The sequence below is a fragment of the Dipodomys spectabilis genome, unplaced genomic scaffold (genome assembly GCF_019054845.1).
Source record: "Dipodomys spectabilis isolate Male_0828 unplaced genomic scaffold, ASM1905484v1 ptg000067l, whole genome shotgun sequence".
NCBI classification, from domain to species: Eukaryota; Metazoa; Chordata; class Mammalia; order Rodentia; family Heteromyidae; genus Dipodomys; species Dipodomys spectabilis.
The window spans coordinates 146,571-164,094 of record NW_024870744.1 but is presented as its reverse complement, the minus strand read 5'-3'; the positions used below and the strand labels follow the sequence as shown (position 1 = coordinate 164,094).

The following is a 17,524-nucleotide window of genomic DNA, read 5'->3' as shown; positions in this document are numbered from 1 at the left end:
AGACCCCTGCCCTTTTTTTTTTTTTTTTTGGCCAGTCCTGGGACTTGAATTCAGAGCCTGGGCACTGTCCCTGATCTGCTTTTGCTTAAGGCTAGCACTCTACCACTTGAGCCACAGCGCCACTTCAGCTTTTTCTGGTTATGTGGTACTGAGGAATCAAACCCAGGGCTTCATGCATGCCAGGCAGGCACTCTATCACTAAGCCCCATTCCCAGTCCGCCCTGCCCTTTTTGTTTCAGCTATTTTGGGGATAGAGTCTTAAATATGTGTCCAGCCCAGCCTGGAACGTGATTCCCCCTATTTACATCTTCATCCCTAGATGGGATGACAGGCTCATACCACCATGCCCAGCTGTGGGGTGAGCTGGTATCTCATAGATGCCAGGCTAGTCTCAAACCATAATCTTCCTGATCTCCACCTCCCAGATATCTTGCAATTACAAGCATGAGCCATCATGCCCAGTAGACACTTTGAGGCAAGATTTTGACCCATTCTCCACTCTTAGTGTCAGTTAGGGCTTGAGTCTACACTCCTGAACTCTATATCCATGTTCTAGCTAATGTTACTAAGCCCTGAGTCTACCCCAAGTCCTTGATTGGCTCAACCCCTGCATCATTCTTTGCTGCAGGTTGTTGAATTGCCTACTTCCTTCCTTGCCTCCTCTCTTTTTCCCTTTATATACTTGTCCCAGCCTAGGTTGGCCATCTTCCCCTAAGACAGATGACAGGTCCATTCCTATTCCTCCTTCCTGACCTTCTACTCTGGGGAGTTAAGCTGCTTCACTCTTGAATTCTCTGCTTGCCCCCTAGACCTCTCTGCATGGTGAATGAATTTTCTGTCTTTCTTCCAGGGCTTTTGTTGTCAGTCCATTTGAGTTCTGGTGCTCGTGTTGCTATTAGGCCCCACCCTGAAATTTGATCTATCACAATACATCTTTGAGTTATTGCAGCTCAAGGGTTTTGACACAATACATTATGGTAATCCATGGCACATAGAGACATTAACACTCCCGACTTTGACAAAATACATTGTGAAGTCTTTGAAGACACCATTACAATTTATCTTGTCATTCACCAGGAGACCCAGTTCAGCATTAATGTAGATGAACACAGTGTGGCTTTTGTTTCCTTTAATTGCTTGTGACCTTTTTAATTGCTAATTTAACAAAATACCAAAGGGTTATATTTCAACTAAATTAATGGCTTGGGGAGGAAAGCTTTGGGAATTTTTTTTATATGTTTATTTTTAAGACATTTTCCTTTTCTCTACTTTGCACTTTAAGAAGATAAAATGTCTTCTTAACACAAGTGGGGTTTTTTTTTAATGTGAAGTTCATAATACAGCAATAATTTTGATATCCAAACAGTATGGTGCCAAGCACGTTTCCTATGTGGCTGAGTTCACCCTTTTCCAAAAGGATACAAACAGTAAAGGTTACACACACCAAGTCATAAAACTTTTCTGGTCCCAAAACATGCTTTGGATATAATATTTTAACTTTAGATGAAGTATTTGGTATACACCATTTACTGGGCATTTCGCTCTGTCTTGTGCTGCTTGCTTTAGGTTCTGCTGCTAGATTACAAGCCCCTACAGATCACAGCCCTGCCTGGTCCTCACCAGTGCCCTCCCACAAGGTAGCCTACTTCTAAGGCATGAGGAAGAAGTGATTGTTAAGGTATATGTTCCTTAGTGGAGGTGTGGTCAAGTGGTAGAGCACCAGTCTTGAGCCAAAAAGCTAAGGATAGCACCCAGGACCTGAGTTCAAGCCCCAGTAGTGACAGACACTGACACAGATATAGACACAGACACAGATGTACATGTGCCACAGAGAAGCCACACTCGTGGGCCTGTTTGACAAATGCTACTGGAGCTGGTGCCCAGCAGCTGTTCTCATTCAGCAGACAGCCTGTTCTGCAGTGAGCAGCTTGACCTGAAGAGTGCAGGACAGTGCCCTCCTGCTCCTCCAGGTACTGCTGCCCTCCTGATCATAAAAGCAAAGCTGCCCCTTGTCAACAGGGGCAAGGCTCAAGACTCACCCAAGTATCAGAGGGACTGAAATCCTCAGTTGGGATATGAATTTATACTGGCAGAGAGTAGAAGGTCAGTGCACAAAGCATTAGCGTGTTGAGCCAGCTCCAGCTCTCTAAGTCTTGAACAAAATTAATATAAGGAAATTGACAAGCCTTTCTGGTTATTCCATAGCTTTAAGACCTCTACTAAAATCCTATCATCTCATCTGCCCATTATTAACATTTCAGCAAAATATAAAGTTTTCATTAATCTCCCACAGCAAATTTAAGAGTGAAAACTGGCACTTGTTTGAGCTTTTAGGACTACATTAGCTGGTGTATTAAACAAAATATGTCATTCTTCAGTAGCTTCTTTAAAGAAGCTAAATCAATTTCTAGCCATATTTATGCACCACTTTATCTAAAAGCATCTGAATTATCATTTACAGCTAAGCTGCTTTATTAGCAGCTGGCATTGAGATTGCTCAGTAAAAAATTATATGTCACGTTATAGTAATTTTTAAATTGGTTTTAATCCAACATCATAAAATGGAAAAATCTTAAGTGTGTTTTTTTCCTTTTAGTAATTGGCATTTTAGCATAATAAGGTGTTACCTCTTTGCAAATCAAATACCTGAAATATTTAGAAAATACTAATTAGTAAAGAAAACAAGAACTCAGAGCTAAGTTATATCTAATAATGGCATTTCCCAGAAAAGATAGCTTTAGATGACTTAGAGCATAAAAGGATTTTAGTATTTTAGAAGAATTCTAATTCTCACATATAAGAAGTTCTAAAATAGAAATAAATACGTTTTATCAATTGTGTTTCAGTAAAAATGTAGATTAGAGAAAGTGACTGATTATTTTTCCATAGCCAACCTCTCATTCTGGCATAGACCTCTCTCAGGAGCTGTGATCATAGTACCTCCATCCAAAATCACAGGTGTTGCAGGGAAAGGACACGAGTTGCACAGAGGTGGAGTGCCATGCCCATGTCCCATGGTATACTGGGACCAAGGCCTTACCTCCTAACATTTTACTGGGACGTGCCACCCTAAGTTCATCAAGAAGTTAATTTGTTTTTGTATCAGTATTAGGACTTGAACTCAGGTCTAGGCACTGTCCCTTAGTTTTTAAGCTCAAGGCTGGCATTCTACCACTTGAACTACAACTCCATTTGTGGATTTTTTTTTTCTTGGTGGTTGGTAAAAATCTCACACAGACTTTCCTGCCACAGCTGGCTTTAAACCACAATCCTCAGATTTCAGCCTCATGAGTAGGTAGGATTGTAGACATGAACCAATGCCTAGCAATCCAGTAGTTTTTATTGGGTTTCTGCTTTCTTTCTCCTCTGTACTGCCCTCCTCCATAGCATCCAGGACTATAGTGCTGAGTTCAGCCATAGTGATGCCTGTCCTCTTAGGGCTCCAGTCTAGGGTGATATCTGTTCTGAAGGGAGATGAAGGGTGCAGTGGCAGAAGGAGCCAAGGTAGACCGAGGGCCTGGCTCAGGGGACTCTCCTAGATCCTCACTAGAGCTAAGCTCTTCAGGAAAAATAGGGAAGGGGCCAGAAGGGAGTGAGATGGAGAGCTGGGTGACCTGGGCAAGGAGGGAAGCTGGTGTAGGATGCTCTACCAGACCTCTCACAAGAGCAGAGCCTATTGGAGGTGCTGAAATTGTCCAACATGTGAATATCCATAGTGTTTGCAAACAACTTGTGGTTCCTCTTTGACAGACAATGGGGTCAATGGGGAAACAAAAACCAGTTTCGTAAACAGCTTTGTAAGTAGGCAATGCAAAGCATCCCAAGCTACCAGTTATATAACAGAAATTCCAGTTCAACACCCAGATCTAGAGTATTTTGTTCCCCCCAACTCTGTCCCAAGGAGTTCTCTGAATCCTGTGGTGCCATCCTGGATGGTCAGCGCCGGGCATAGGGCCCCCTCTCTTCTGCCAGATCAGTGCTCACTTTACCCCTGGATGGCATGAGCAAACTGCACCTCAGAAATTCAGCCTCTAGGAACCAGCAGATGCTTTGCCTTTGTTTAGTGTAACCTTGGGATATACTTATCTCCAAAGCCTTGGGCTCCTCACCTGTATAAAATGGAAATCTCTGAAACCTACCAGATTGTCATGAGATTATAGTGTAACAGAAGTGCTTTATACACACTTGACACAATAAGCACCATGTATCTGGCTATTTTTCACTTGGCAAAACTTAATGAGAACGTAACAGTTGCCTAAACTGCCTGTAGAAGAAGATACAAAGATGAAAAAGAAACTTTACTGACCTGATAAAGTTTCCATATTAAGTCAAAGCAACCACCCAAAAATCCTTGGGCAAGGGTGAATAAGCTTTCTAACCACTGAATAAAAATAATTGTGACATATTTACTAAGCATATTACATATTAGATTTTTTACATGAACTTTGATACTTTATGGGTAGCAAAAAACAAGTTCAGAGAACCACAGTTGATTGTGCAACAACATGCAGCAAATTAGAGGCAGAGCTGGGATTTGAGCCCCAGGTCCACCTGGATCCAGGGTCTGGATGGACCCACTGTTGTGGAGTTCATTGCCAGTCAGAGTCATCAGAAAAGATTGCATGGTTACACAGAAGAGTTGGAGTTTGAGCTAGCCTGGGGTAGGAGGCAGATTCTGACAGGTCTATGGCAAAGGTGGAAAGAATATGCTAAGCCAAGAGTACTATGGGAGTATAGATCCAGAAGTAGAAACCCCTAGACATATGACATTCTGTGTGCTGCTTGAGGAGTTTGGGAGTCACTGAGAGAAGGTATTGTGAGAAAGGACAAAGAAGACTAGATAGGGCTTACTCTAGATTATGGGCTGCCATGATTGCTTGGCCGCAAAAAGTGCTTCACTTGAGAGGTTCTGGGAAGACAGGGAAGGTTTTTGAAGACTAGTGATTACGTTAGTGATTGTGTTTGTAGCCCATGTCACATAGCAAGGTACTTAACATACATGCACAGGGCTCTCACAAATACTTGGTGAGTAAATGAATAATCAAACCTTTAGAAAGATGAATCAGAAAGTCTGATGGTGGCTGCATTGCAGGGGGGGAGCCTGATAGCTAGTGAGGAGACTGTCACAGACATCTCAGGACCAGCAGGCTCCTGCCGGAACCAGGGGGGCTGTAGGGCATAAGCTGGAAAGCTGCTGGCCAGATGGTTTGGGAATTAGGAAAGGACAAGGCTTCTTCAAAGAACATGGATCACTCCTGTGATCTGGAAAATCACACTGAAGAAACAAGAAGAGCCTCTCTCTCTCTCTCTCTCCCTCTCTCTCTCTCTCTCTCTCTCTCTCTCACACACACACACACACACACACACACCTTGAGATTTCCACTGACACATGAGGACCTAGCTACTTGCTGAGAGTAAGTGGGGGTTTTTGTATCCATCCTCTCTCCCCACTGCCCAGCCATGGCATAAGCAGTGTTTGTGGAATTAATTGTTGAGTGATTAATATATTACCACTCTCTGTTTACTGGAATGGCATTATTAAGTCATCGCTCAGCCTTTTCTTCTCCAAATTAAATAGCCCATAGTATTTTAATTTATCCCAAAGCATTTTAAGCAGACACCATTTGCCAAGCCTCATGTATCTTTATGAGCTAAACTGCATTTTTCCCTCCCCAGGTTCAAGGGCAGACGGGGTTTTTGAAGAGGATTCACAAATTGACATAGCTACAGTACAGGATATGCTTAGCAGCCACCATTACAAGTCATTCAAAGTCAGCATGATTCACAGACTGCGATTCACAACTGATGTGCAGTTAGGTAAGTACACGAATAGGTGAAGAACTGAGCTCTTTATATCAGTGATCTGTGAAGAAGTGAGCGAAGAAATTATATGCAACTTGTATGTGGTCTGAATAAGGGTATTTGTGTTCTGAGTAAATGTTAAAACAATGACATCTAAAGCACATCCTTTCCCCTACCCGAGTGCTCTCTCTTGTCACCTTCTTTATGAAGCAGAGGATTAGAAATAGACCTAACTCGAGACTTTTCAGTCTGATTGACTTCAGCTTCCCTGCTATCCTCAGACCATTTTGCCCCTTGCCTTCTTTCCCCACAGAGCTCATGGCTGAGTCACTCCACAAGCTTGGCAGTGATCTCAGGGGTTATATTAGGATCTTCACTGGCTAACTGGAACTAACTGGCTCCTAATATTTGGATTGATTTGTTCCAGTGATATGTTAAATTTCTGTTTTGGCATAGCAGAAATAGAACAAGTTTCTTAATCACATCCTTGGGTCTAGATATGCACTGTGCATTAGTCACTGTGTTAAGGGCCCCATCCAAAGAGAGACAGTCTGTATCTGGCTTACATGGGGTCTGCAGTGGTAGGTTACCTGCACCTAACATTGATCTCCTATGTAGGAAGAGAAGAGCCTGTAGCAGGCTCACGTGATCAGAGAGCCAAATTATACCCAGCTCTGCCACTCCACTCCTTCCAGGACCTTGTTTGTCTCTTGCATAAGCAAGAAGGTTTAAATTCTAACTCTAAGGCTCGCTAATTTTATACTTCTCACAAATGCTTTGTTTCTCATGATGAAATCTTCTCTCGTGTTGGCAATAGTTTAAGTCTGGCTAATGTAATAAGCCTTAAAAATATCCTCAAATATTCCTTCCGAACTTGATGGATAGGAACTTACAGTAGGCCGACAGTTCAGCTCTGTAATTAAGAGAAGGGCAAATGATCCTTGATGGTTTAAATTGTAGCTCTATCAGGAACTAGCCATTTAACCTTAAGCAAAGCACCTTCACCTTTCTGAGCCTTAGTTCTGCCTTGTTTGATGAGAATATTTGGGTTGATTTGTTCCAATGATATGTTAAATTTCTGTTTTGACATAGCAGGAATAGAACCAAGTATCATAATCACATCCTTGTGTGCCTTGTCTAGATGTACACTGTGCACTAGTCACTGTGTTAAGTGCCCATTTAAAAGAGAAAGACAGTCTGTGCCTAGCTCACATGGGATCTGCAGTGGTAGGTTCCCTACTCCTGACATTGATCTCCCCACGTAGGAAGAGAATACCAATAGCACCAGCTTTCAAGGATGGCTGTGGAGGGCAAGGTTGGTAAAAAGGAGATGTGCTGCAGTACTTCAGCTGTCAGAAGCCTGGTCCAGGCCTCATTCATTCACTGGATTACTACTGGCAAGTGATACACAACCCTATAGTCCTAATCTCATAGGCTAATTATGAGGATGGAGTGTCACAGCACATGCAGAGTTCTTAGAAAGGTGCTCAGTGAACAGTAGCTGCCAGGGCACTGGGGGTATGGCCCAGTGATCCAGTGTGTGCTTAGTGTGTGCACAGCCAGGGTTCCATCACCCATATTGCACACACATACACACATACACACACACTAGATGCTAAGATGATGCAGAATGAATAGATGAATCAGAAACTTTGGAACAAAACACAGAACCCATCTTCTTTCTCCCCTTACTGCACTTGTGTCCCCCCCCACCTCCTCCTTTGTGGGGTGGGATCGACTATATATCTAAAGTGATAAGATTGCTTATTTACTATTGATGAAAACTTAAAGTTGCTGAGTATTTTGTGCTCTGGCAATGTTTTTCCTAGTTCTGTCATAGAAATAAATATAATAAGACTGCTGAAAACAAACAAAAAAAAAAAACAGGTAAACGGGCTGGGAAGGTGGCTCAGTGGTAGAGCGCTTGTCTTGCATGCTTGAGGCCCTGGGTTCGATTCCTCAGCACCACATAAGCAAAAAAGGAAAAAAAAAACAAAACAGGTAAACAGGTATGATAAGGAAGGCTTGAGGAGACTTGAGTATAAGGATCAGAAGCTCCAAATCAGCCTGGGCTGTACCTGGGAGACCTTGTCTTAAAAAGGAAAAAGAGAGGCTGGGAATGTGGCTTAGTGGTAGAGTGCTTTCCTAGCATACATGAAGCCCTAGGTTTGATTCCTTAGTACCACACAAGCAGAAAAAGCCAGAAATGGCTCTGTGGCTCAAGTGGTAGAACACTAGAATTGAGCAAAAGAAGCTCAGTAACAGCGCTCACGCTCTGATTTCAAGCCCCAGGACTGATAAGGAGGAGGAGGAGCAGCAGCTAGGTTCGAGTAGCTTAAAAAAAATTAAAATTAAAAAAAAAAATTAAAGCCAGCTCCCTGGGCCTGGGATGTAGCTCAGTGGCAGAGCTCTTGCCTAGTAATGGCCCTCCATCCAATCCCTTGATGTAGCTTTACTAGTGAAGCATTGAGAAATTCATTGCTATAACTTTCTGTAATGATAGGGAGAGGGGCTTTGGAAGGCCAGGGGTCTGTTTCTTGATCTGTTTACGTTGTTTGTACATTTTACGGAAAAGTGACGTACATGCTCATGGTTTATATACATCCTATGTGTGCATTTTGGTGCAGAGATACAGTTTGTTTGGCTGTAGCACTTGCCTAGCAGCAAGGGATCTTCTTTTTCTGAATAAGCCTAAGTTTAAAAAGTTCAGTAAGTGGTCCACCTGCAATGGAGACAAGTTTAAGGCAGGGATGTTTCTGGTGAGCATAACCAGCAATCGACCCTGCCCATTCCGCAGTATGAGGAACAGTGCTGGAATGGTAACCAAGACCCCAGGACTTTCTCCCTACTTTTCCCTCAAATACAGATATACTAATTCACTTAATTCTGATGACTTATTGAGATTTTTTAAAATGTTATTTCTAGGGCTTGAACTCAGAGCCTGGGCACTGTCCCTGAGCTTTCTTGCTTGGGGCTACCACTTGAGCCACAGCTCCACTTCAGCTTTTTAGTGCTTAATTAGAGATAAGAGTCTTACAGACTTTCCTGCTGGGTCTGGCTTTGAACCTCAATCCTCAAATCTCAGCCTCCTGAGTAGCTAGGATTACAGGCATGTGCCACTAGTGCCCATCCTGATTCTTTATTTAAAGGTAAAAGCCCAACTCTGTGGTCAATCAGGCCTAGGTTCAAATCCTACCTTTACTACTGACCTGCAGGGTTTCCTTAAACAAGTTCCTTCCTCTTCAGTATTAGTTTTTGCCATTTATAAAATGATTACATTGCTTACCTACTATGTAGTCTGAAGAAGCTGCATTCTAAACAGTAGCTCATCTTAGTGTTATTGCCATTTTTGTTTATTTTCCTTTTTCCATCTCTCCTAGTTTCCAATCTTGTGAGTATTAAATCAGATCACTCAGATGGCTGTCTTGCGAGAACCTCTCTTGTTGCCACAATGAAGCCCTGTCAGATAGAAATGGATGGCACCCATGAAGCAGAGTAGTGGTTCCCAACTGATGCTACTGGATCCTTCCTGTGGCATATGTGACGCCCTCTGGTGGAGAGTCACAGCTCGGGGGGGGGGGGGGGGCGGGGGGTGGAGGGGTTAAAAGATGGTGTCAAAACATGTATTCCAAGTTGAATCTAAGTTCAAACTTCAGCATTAAATGGAGAAACTTCACAAATACTTCTACAGGATTTTGTGGTAGTCAGATGACCTATGCCCATGGTTAATATATAGCATAGTGAATAAATTAGTTCATTTTCCCAGGCACTTTAGGTCAGGTGTGGCACTTCAGACTCTTCCTCTGCTCTGTGGCATAAAATTGAGCACAGAAATCCAGATATTCTCTTTGTCTGTTTGGATTTTTTTTTTGTCTGATTTGTTTTGTGCCAGTACTCGGGCTTGAACTCAGGTCCTTGATTCTATCCCTTAGCTTTTGTTTGCTCGGGCTGGCACTTCACTACTTGAACCACAGCTCAACTTCCAGCTTTTTTTAGTGGTTAATTGGAGATAAGCATCTCATAGACTTTCTTGCCTTGGCTGGCTTTGAACCTTGATCCTCGATCCTCACATCTCAGCCTCCAAAATAGCTAAGATTATGGGCATGAACCCCTTAGAGCCCAGCTTTGTTCTCCGTACTCTTTCCTTTGATTCTATGGCTAAGTTCAAGGCAACAAAGCACACTCTTAGGAGTGTTCAAGTGAACAGCTGGATTCTGAGATCAGTAAATATTTTATTTCACCTGAGTAGCCAGGTGCTTCAGATCTTAGCTACACTGATGGATGGTCCTCTCTGCCCTTCTATCCCATGTCAGTCAGAGCAGAGATTTCTTGTGGCCCATGTCCTGCCCAGCAACCCTACTGAGTCTACAGAAAGCCACTATGCACACTGAATTTGTAGCTCATAAGAAGGCACAGCAGAGTTCAGGCTCTGCTGTGCCATTGCAGCTGCTGTCTTCTGATGAGTGGAAGGACCTGATGTTCCAGCTACCAGCTGCCATTTGTTTCTTAATTCCAAGAAGTGTCAGGGGATGGAAAGTCAGATGTTGCTCTCTAACATCCAAACTTATAAACCTGGTTCCACCACATTTCCTGATTAGGAAACTAATGGGTTCTGTTATGAAACCCATGGCCAAGATCCCATTTTGACAATGATATTATTGTCAGTGTTTACTATGTACCAGATAATTTGCTAGCTACTCTTTTTACAAGCACTTACAGCTACACTCACGAAACTATTAGATAGTACTGATATACCCTTTTTTTATATATGGAAACAGGGGAAATCTAGTAACGCATTAAACTGGGATCAGAATTAAAGATTGAGGTAGAGTCCTGAACCTGAGTATTGAGCTTTGCCATTAAATAATCATTTTATTGCCCCTTTGTACTTCTATGACAATTTACAGTCCATGGACACTTTTCACCCCTGGACCTCATTTAGTCCACACAGCACACTGATATTGTAGTTCCATTTTATTACTGGGAAAACTGAGGCTTGAAAGAATTAGTGAAATAATGGGGTATGTAAAGCATGCAGTGCTTATTTACTTAGTATAAACTAACTCTTCCCTCCCCTTTCAGATATATCAGATATATAGTGGGATATCCAGTCCCAGCATGAATCAGGATAAAACCCAATCCATCCTGCCAGAGGTGCCTCCACCATTCATAACTTGACCTTCACAAAGGAAGTGATTACTCTGAGCTATGTACACTTCTTTCTCTCTCCTCCTACCTAGCTCTGGAGATGGACGTCACCCTCCACTCCCCTGCAGACATTGCTAATCAGTCACAGCACTGTGTCCCTCTGTGTCTAGACTTTATCTCACTCCTTGCCTGTGCAGCCTTCTAAAGAACCTCTACAATCAGCATAGGTTTGCTTCTTAAATTGAAATCTGTTTACCATCTTGTCCTATCAGCTGAAAAGCTAACCTAAGAAGCCATCATGTCTAATTATTTCTCTGTTTCTCTAAAACATTTTTGAAATAGTTCATCTTGTCTCCTTCCCTTCTGGGTTAAGCCTACAAGGCTACACATACTAGTGGCCTTTTCTTTTCTTCTTTTTTTTTTTTTCCTTTGGTCGGTTGTGGGGCTTGAACTCTGGGCCTGGGCTCTGTCCCTGCGCTCTTCAGCTCAAGGTAAGTACTCTACTGCTTGAGCTACAGCACCACTTCTGTTTTCTAGTGGTTTATTAGAGATAGGAATCTCATGGACTTTCCTGCCCAGGCTGGCTTTGAACCGTGATCCTCAGATCTCAGCCTCCTGAGTAGCTAGTATTACAGGCATGAGCCACCGGCGCGCTGCTTGGGTGGCCTTTTATATGTAGACCTAACCTAAGCTTATACCTGACCATTTGATGAGGCTAGGTTCTAAGACAGAGAGCTACCCAAGCAAGGCTGGTAAATGGAAGTAGGTATGAGGGACATGAAATTTAAAAGGGCAAAATGACAAATGCCAGCCATGATCCAGGAAGCCTATAGTATACCATTAATGTGTATTTGTTTTTTGGCTGACAGAAGCCTAATTACTATATACCAGGCAAAAAGCTATGCAGAAACCGAAAAGACCAAGTCATCATCATGGTAGTGACTGTCATTTACCAACCCTGACCATGTGTGTGTATGTCCCTGGCCTCATCCCAGATCTTTTGACTTAGAATCTCTTTTCTTTTTACTTGTGTGTGTATATGTGTGTGCTTGTGCGCACGCACACACATGCATGCATGCATGCCAATCTTAAAGCTTGAACTCAGGGCCTGTGCACTGTCTCTGAGCTTTTTTGCTCAAGATGAGTGTTCCACCACTTGACACATCTCCAGTACTGGTTTTTTTATTTGCTAATTAGAGATGAGAGTCTCATGGACTTTCCTGACAAAGCTAGCTTTGGACTTTGATCTTTAGGTCTCAGCCTACTGAGTAATTAGGAATACAGGAGTGAGCCACCAGCACCTGACTGTTTTCACTTTTTTTTTTTTTTTTTTTTTTTGAGTCAGGGTCCTATATGTAGCCCAGACTGGCTCCAGGCTCACAATCCTCTGGCCTCAGCCTCCCAAATTCTAGGCTTTTAGACATGGATTAGCATACCAGCTCAGCATCTCCCCTTATGTGGAAAGCATAACCTCATGGCATGCAGAGGACTTTCTCACTCCTCAGCTCTTTGCCCACACTTCTTTTTCCTGACTAGGTAGATCCACCTGGCTTCCCCTGAGGGCTCCTCAGCCTGAGGAGTTGACAGCTGTGCCTCTTGTTCGAACTCACTGCCTTTGTCTATTGTTTGTCATTGTAGACCCTTCACTTATCACCAAAAGATCTGTTACTCAACAGTTACTATTGAACCTGTAGTCAATAACTATAAATCAGCACTCAAAGGGAAACTTGATTAGTGTTGCTTTTTAATATACAGTATGTAAACGTAAGAACTGTATTCACATCACAAGATGGAGTAAGTGAAGGCCAGCAGCTCCAGGCTCACTCTGACATTGGAAGTAGTTCTAGGTGGTGAATAAAACATTTCCTTTGGGGGACAAGGGGAGGATGCGATGGGAAGGGGAAACAAAGGAGAAGGCTACAATGCTTGATAAGAAATGTACTCATTATTTTGCCCATGTAATTGTAACCCCTCAGTACAGTATTTTCAAAATTAAAAAATTAAAAAAAAAAAAAAAACATTTCCCTTAGCCAGGCACCAGTGGCTCAACGCCTGTAATCCTAACTACTCAGGAGGCTAAAATGTGAGGATTGGGGTTCGAAGCCAGCCTGGACAGAAAAGTTCCCATGAGACTCTTATCTCCAATAAACTACTCAAAAATGTTGGAAGTGACACTGTAACTCAAGTGTGAGCACTAGCCTTGAACACAAAAAAGCTCAGGGACAGCGCCCAGGCCCTGAGTTCAAGCCCCAGGACCAGAAAAAAAAAATTCATGAGTTTTCAGTGAGGTACCTATGGAGTAAAGTCTGAGTAACTGTATATTTTAGAAATGAGAATTTTAGAACTCCTGAAGGAGGCAGACCCTTTTCCTAACATATTCCCATTTCCCCTCTCACTAAACATAAGGAGATACAGTATCCCCCATTACAGGTCACTAAGTAATCACAAGAAACATGTCCATGCCCAGCTGCAATCCCAGGGTCCATGCAGAAATTTGAGAATGGCAATTCTGCTGTTAAATGATTGTTCCATCTCTACTATGACAACATTTCCTGAAATTAAATTTAGAATTGAGTTTTCTACTAATGAACTTAGGAGATCACAGGACAAAACCATCCAACCTGTCTTCAGAAAATTCCTTTGCCACATTAGTGCTTAATGCAATGATTGAATTGAGGAAAAAATCCTGACTTCAAAGATCAGAAACTCTAGGGCTTCATCTAACTATAGTTGCTAATTCTCTGCTCTCAGAGCCACCTTGTGAGAATTCCCCTGGCGTCATGTGGGGTGGCTGAGAAGGAAATGAGAACTGAAGGAGTTCCGAAGTGTTCATCCAGGATCCCATGCTCTTTATCATCTAGGGAAGACCCATTTTTTTTCCCACTCTCTTCATAGAATGATAAATTCTCCTAGGAAAGAGTGCTACTTATTCCCAGCTGACATCCTGTAGTCCCCAGAGATATTTCCCTCCAGGGAGTATTTAGTGTGGTCATCTACCTGCCTCCTCTGCGGAAAGAATTTAGTCTTCTTGTAGACACATGCGTTGCCAGGGGGCCATTAGTGAGCCCTCTCCAGTGTCCAGCCCTGTACTGGGAGCTTATTGCAAATTTTTATTAGCCCACCCTTGGTTTGCATACTGAGGACAACAGATTTTCATGGTCCCTCTCATTTGTGGTCTCTTCTTAACCATACATTGGAACTGACAGCTTTTAGCTATATTTTCCTCTCAGCTTTGGATGATTTGCTCCTTGAATGGAACCCGTAGTCTTGGAACTCAGCACCCAACTTAATCTCAAGAAAGTAAGGCTGTCTTGGGTTTCCCTTTCATTTTGTCCCAAAATAATTTTGTCTTCTATTTTGAGCATGTAATATTGCTGGGAAATGCCTTAATCCTGAGCTGTATTTGATTAGTGTGTGGCAGGAAAGCTTCTCTGTTTAAGCCCTGGCCTAGTAGTATGGAAACATGAATTATGGTGGATGACATCACAGGTCATATCCCAGCCCTGAGCCTCAGTGTCTTCATATGGAGAATCAAAGCCCCAGACGAGGTGATCTCTTAGGTCTCATTAAGCCCAAACAGCCTGTGTCTGATCCTGTGTGTAAATTCAGGCAAGTTTCAAAGACTTCCTTGACTGCTCTGCGGATGATATCGATTGACCGTGTATATTCAGCAAAATCCACTCTGGCCAAGAGTTGTTCAGTGCTGTTCCCAGGGGGCTCTTCCAGGCTTTTGTAAGCTCTAGGTGACCTAAAGACAAGAGGATTGTAGAATTGTATAAAAGCCTACTCCAGGATTTAACAGCACTGGGGCTTTTGTAGTCTTAAACTCAGAGTTGTAGGAAAATGATGAATGAACCACAGCTCGTGATGTCTAAGCAAATAAATAAAAAGTGTACTGGGAGATACACTGAAACACTGAGTGTTAAGTGCCCTAATATTTGCAAGGTGTTCTAGTTTTTGGAGGAGGTATATGAAGTATGCCTCAAGGAATTCTAGGGTATGCCTCTTCAGAGTCTAGTGGTAGCTCCTGGACAATAGGAAACCCCTGGCTGCGGGGCGCACATCCTAGAATTAGCTAAGTATGGACTTCAAGTCAGCTATACAGATGCTAACGTGGCTTGTCCTGGGCTGTTCCATATTCACCTTTCTGAGGTTCATCTCTAGTAATACTTCAGGTAATGATTAACTGTTTTGTGTACTGTATCATCCCATTTCCATGACACCCCAGGAATTGGCACTACTGCCCCCATTTTACAGAGGAGGAAGCCTAAGTTCAGTGAGGAAGCAGTATCTCTGCCTAGGAGAACACCAGTGCTGATGTGCCAGCAAAGTCCTTGTCTTCATAATTCCAGGCCTGAGAACATTCTTCCTGATGCTGAGCTAAGTTCATGGAAAGTGCTGGAAGAAACATGGCCAGTGACACTGGTGATGGGGGATTATTGGATGATTCATAGAAACAACGTACTGGAACCTCAAGCTAGACAGTCCTTTTGGGCCCTTGTGCCTCCAGGGGTGCAAAGCAGATCCCCAGTGCTCAGGCCTGGGGCTAGGCAGGTCCTTGTTCACACCCCTTCTGTGGCTCCTTCCCAATCCTTGTCATTGGGTTTGTGTATCATTCCTCGGCTCCATGCCTGACTCCTGATAATCTTAGTTAATAGAAGCAGTCGTCACTAGCTGTGTGCCGGGCACTGTCCCAAGCACGTCTCATGCCTTACTTTACTTAATCACCACAAGCCCATTTTATAACAATTCACCCAAAGTCACATCTTAAGAAATGAGAAAACTGAACTTATGATTCCAGAATCTTCATAGCTAATCTGCACTGCTGCATTAAAGGGGTTCATTCTTCCTCTGATGTTAGCACTCAACAAGCCACTCTTGGCAGTAAGACCTAACCAGGGGCTGCCCAAAGGGGGCTCTATCTATATTAGTAGAAGCTGATACGTGGTACTAATTTCCTTTTATGGAAATGTGGTTATTTAAAACAGACGAGGGTCCCCTTGGGCTAACTCTAAAGCCTTGAACAAATAGTTCCCCCAGAGGGTTGTATATACATAGCGGTACATTTTGTTTATTTTGAGCTGTCTTGTTAAGGAAGGATTTATATGCTGGCATTGATATAGGACGGCAATCAGGCAGTGTTTTCCACCTTTGACAGTTGGTGTGATAGTTTGCTTCCAGTGAAGTTTGACTCACTGTATCTGGAGGCTGTCAGAGGAGAGCATGAAAAGGTCATGACGGATGGCAGTGGATAAGTGGGAAGAGAGGAGAGCTGGTAAAGCAGACAAACGGCCTCCCTTGTTTCTGAGAAAAGTGGCCACTCCAGGACTTCCGTGTGCTCCTCTTCCTTACCTGCCATGGCTCACCTGCTGATAGGGAAAGCTGATAGGGGCATTGTTTTTGACAATGGCATAGGTTAGATATAATGGAGCTCACATGAGATCTTCCCGTTAGCTCAGCCCTCTGTGTACTTGAGAGCTGCTAGATGGAAGTATTCTACAACTCATTATTATCTATTCATTATACTCAGTCTTTCCCACATTTTAAAGGTTAGGATATGGGCATGATGATACACAACTGTAGTTCCAGCACTCCAGAGTGAGAGGACCAAGGTTGAGACTAACTCGAGCAAAAAAACAAGTTATCAAAGACCTCCCTTCCCCATCTTCACCAGCAAGCTGGACGTGGTTGCCATATGTATGTCAGCTGTTGGGAACATAAAGATAAAAGGATCACAGTCTTAGGCAGTCTTGGGCAAAAGCAAGACCCTCCATGGAATAAAGCACTGAGGGTATGGGTTAAGTGGTACAATGCCTGCCTAGCAATCATGAGGCCCTAAGTTCAAACCTGAGTACTGCCAAATAAACATAACTAAGTAAATAAGTAAATGTGTGTGCATTGGAAAAGAAAACTGAATGGTCAAATGGAAACTAAGTCAACTTTCTGTTCAGTGACAGTTATTGGATACTTGCCTGGTAGCCTTTTGCTTTGATCCTTAGCACCACACACACAAAGAAAAAGGATTGTTTTTAATTTTTCTGAAGTTACTTCTAGAAAAGCACAAAGAAGAAAAAAATGTAATCCCAGTAACCAGAGTTGACCTCTGATACACCTTAGAACATACCCCTTTTTGCCAGTACTAGGATTTGAACTCAGTTCCTAGTGGTCCCTCAGCTTGCTTTACTCTACTGGTACTCTACCACTTGTTCTATACTTATGACTCTGATTTTTTTTTCCTGGTTATTTTGCAGTCTTTTGGAGGTTTCTGCCTGAGCTGACTTCAAATTGAAATTCTCCATAGGATTACAGGCACAAGCTACTGGCACCTGGCTCCTTTGGATCTTTTTAATATGTCTTTTTTCTGTCTCATTTTTGGCCCTACTGAGGTTTGAACTCAGGGCCTCTTGCTTACTAGGCAGGCACTCTACCATTTGAGCCAGACCCTCAGCCCTTTTGCAGATTCGCTGTAGTTATTTCAAGGATAAGTTCTCTTGATTTTGCCTAGGGCCACCCTGACAGCCTCAGACTGCAGTCCTCCTGAGTAGCTATGATTACAGACATGTACCACTATGCT

At 42.9% G+C, this 17,524-nt stretch overlaps 1 protein-coding gene across 5 annotated transcripts in view; it reads left to right on the top strand.

The window, feature by feature from the left end:
• The window catches only part of Mapkap1 (MAPK associated protein 1), a 234,748-nt gene that overhangs the window by 186,669 nt on the left and 30,555 nt on the right, over window positions 1–17,524 (top strand). For all 5 annotated transcript variants that reach the window (XM_042681086.1, XM_042681084.1, XM_042681087.1 and 2 more), the window contains exon 9: window positions 5,677–5,817. In XM_042681086.1, coding sequence (XP_042537020.1) covers window positions 5,677–5,817 — 141 coding nt within the window. The remainder of the gene's footprint in view (window positions 1–5,676; window positions 5,818–17,524) is intronic.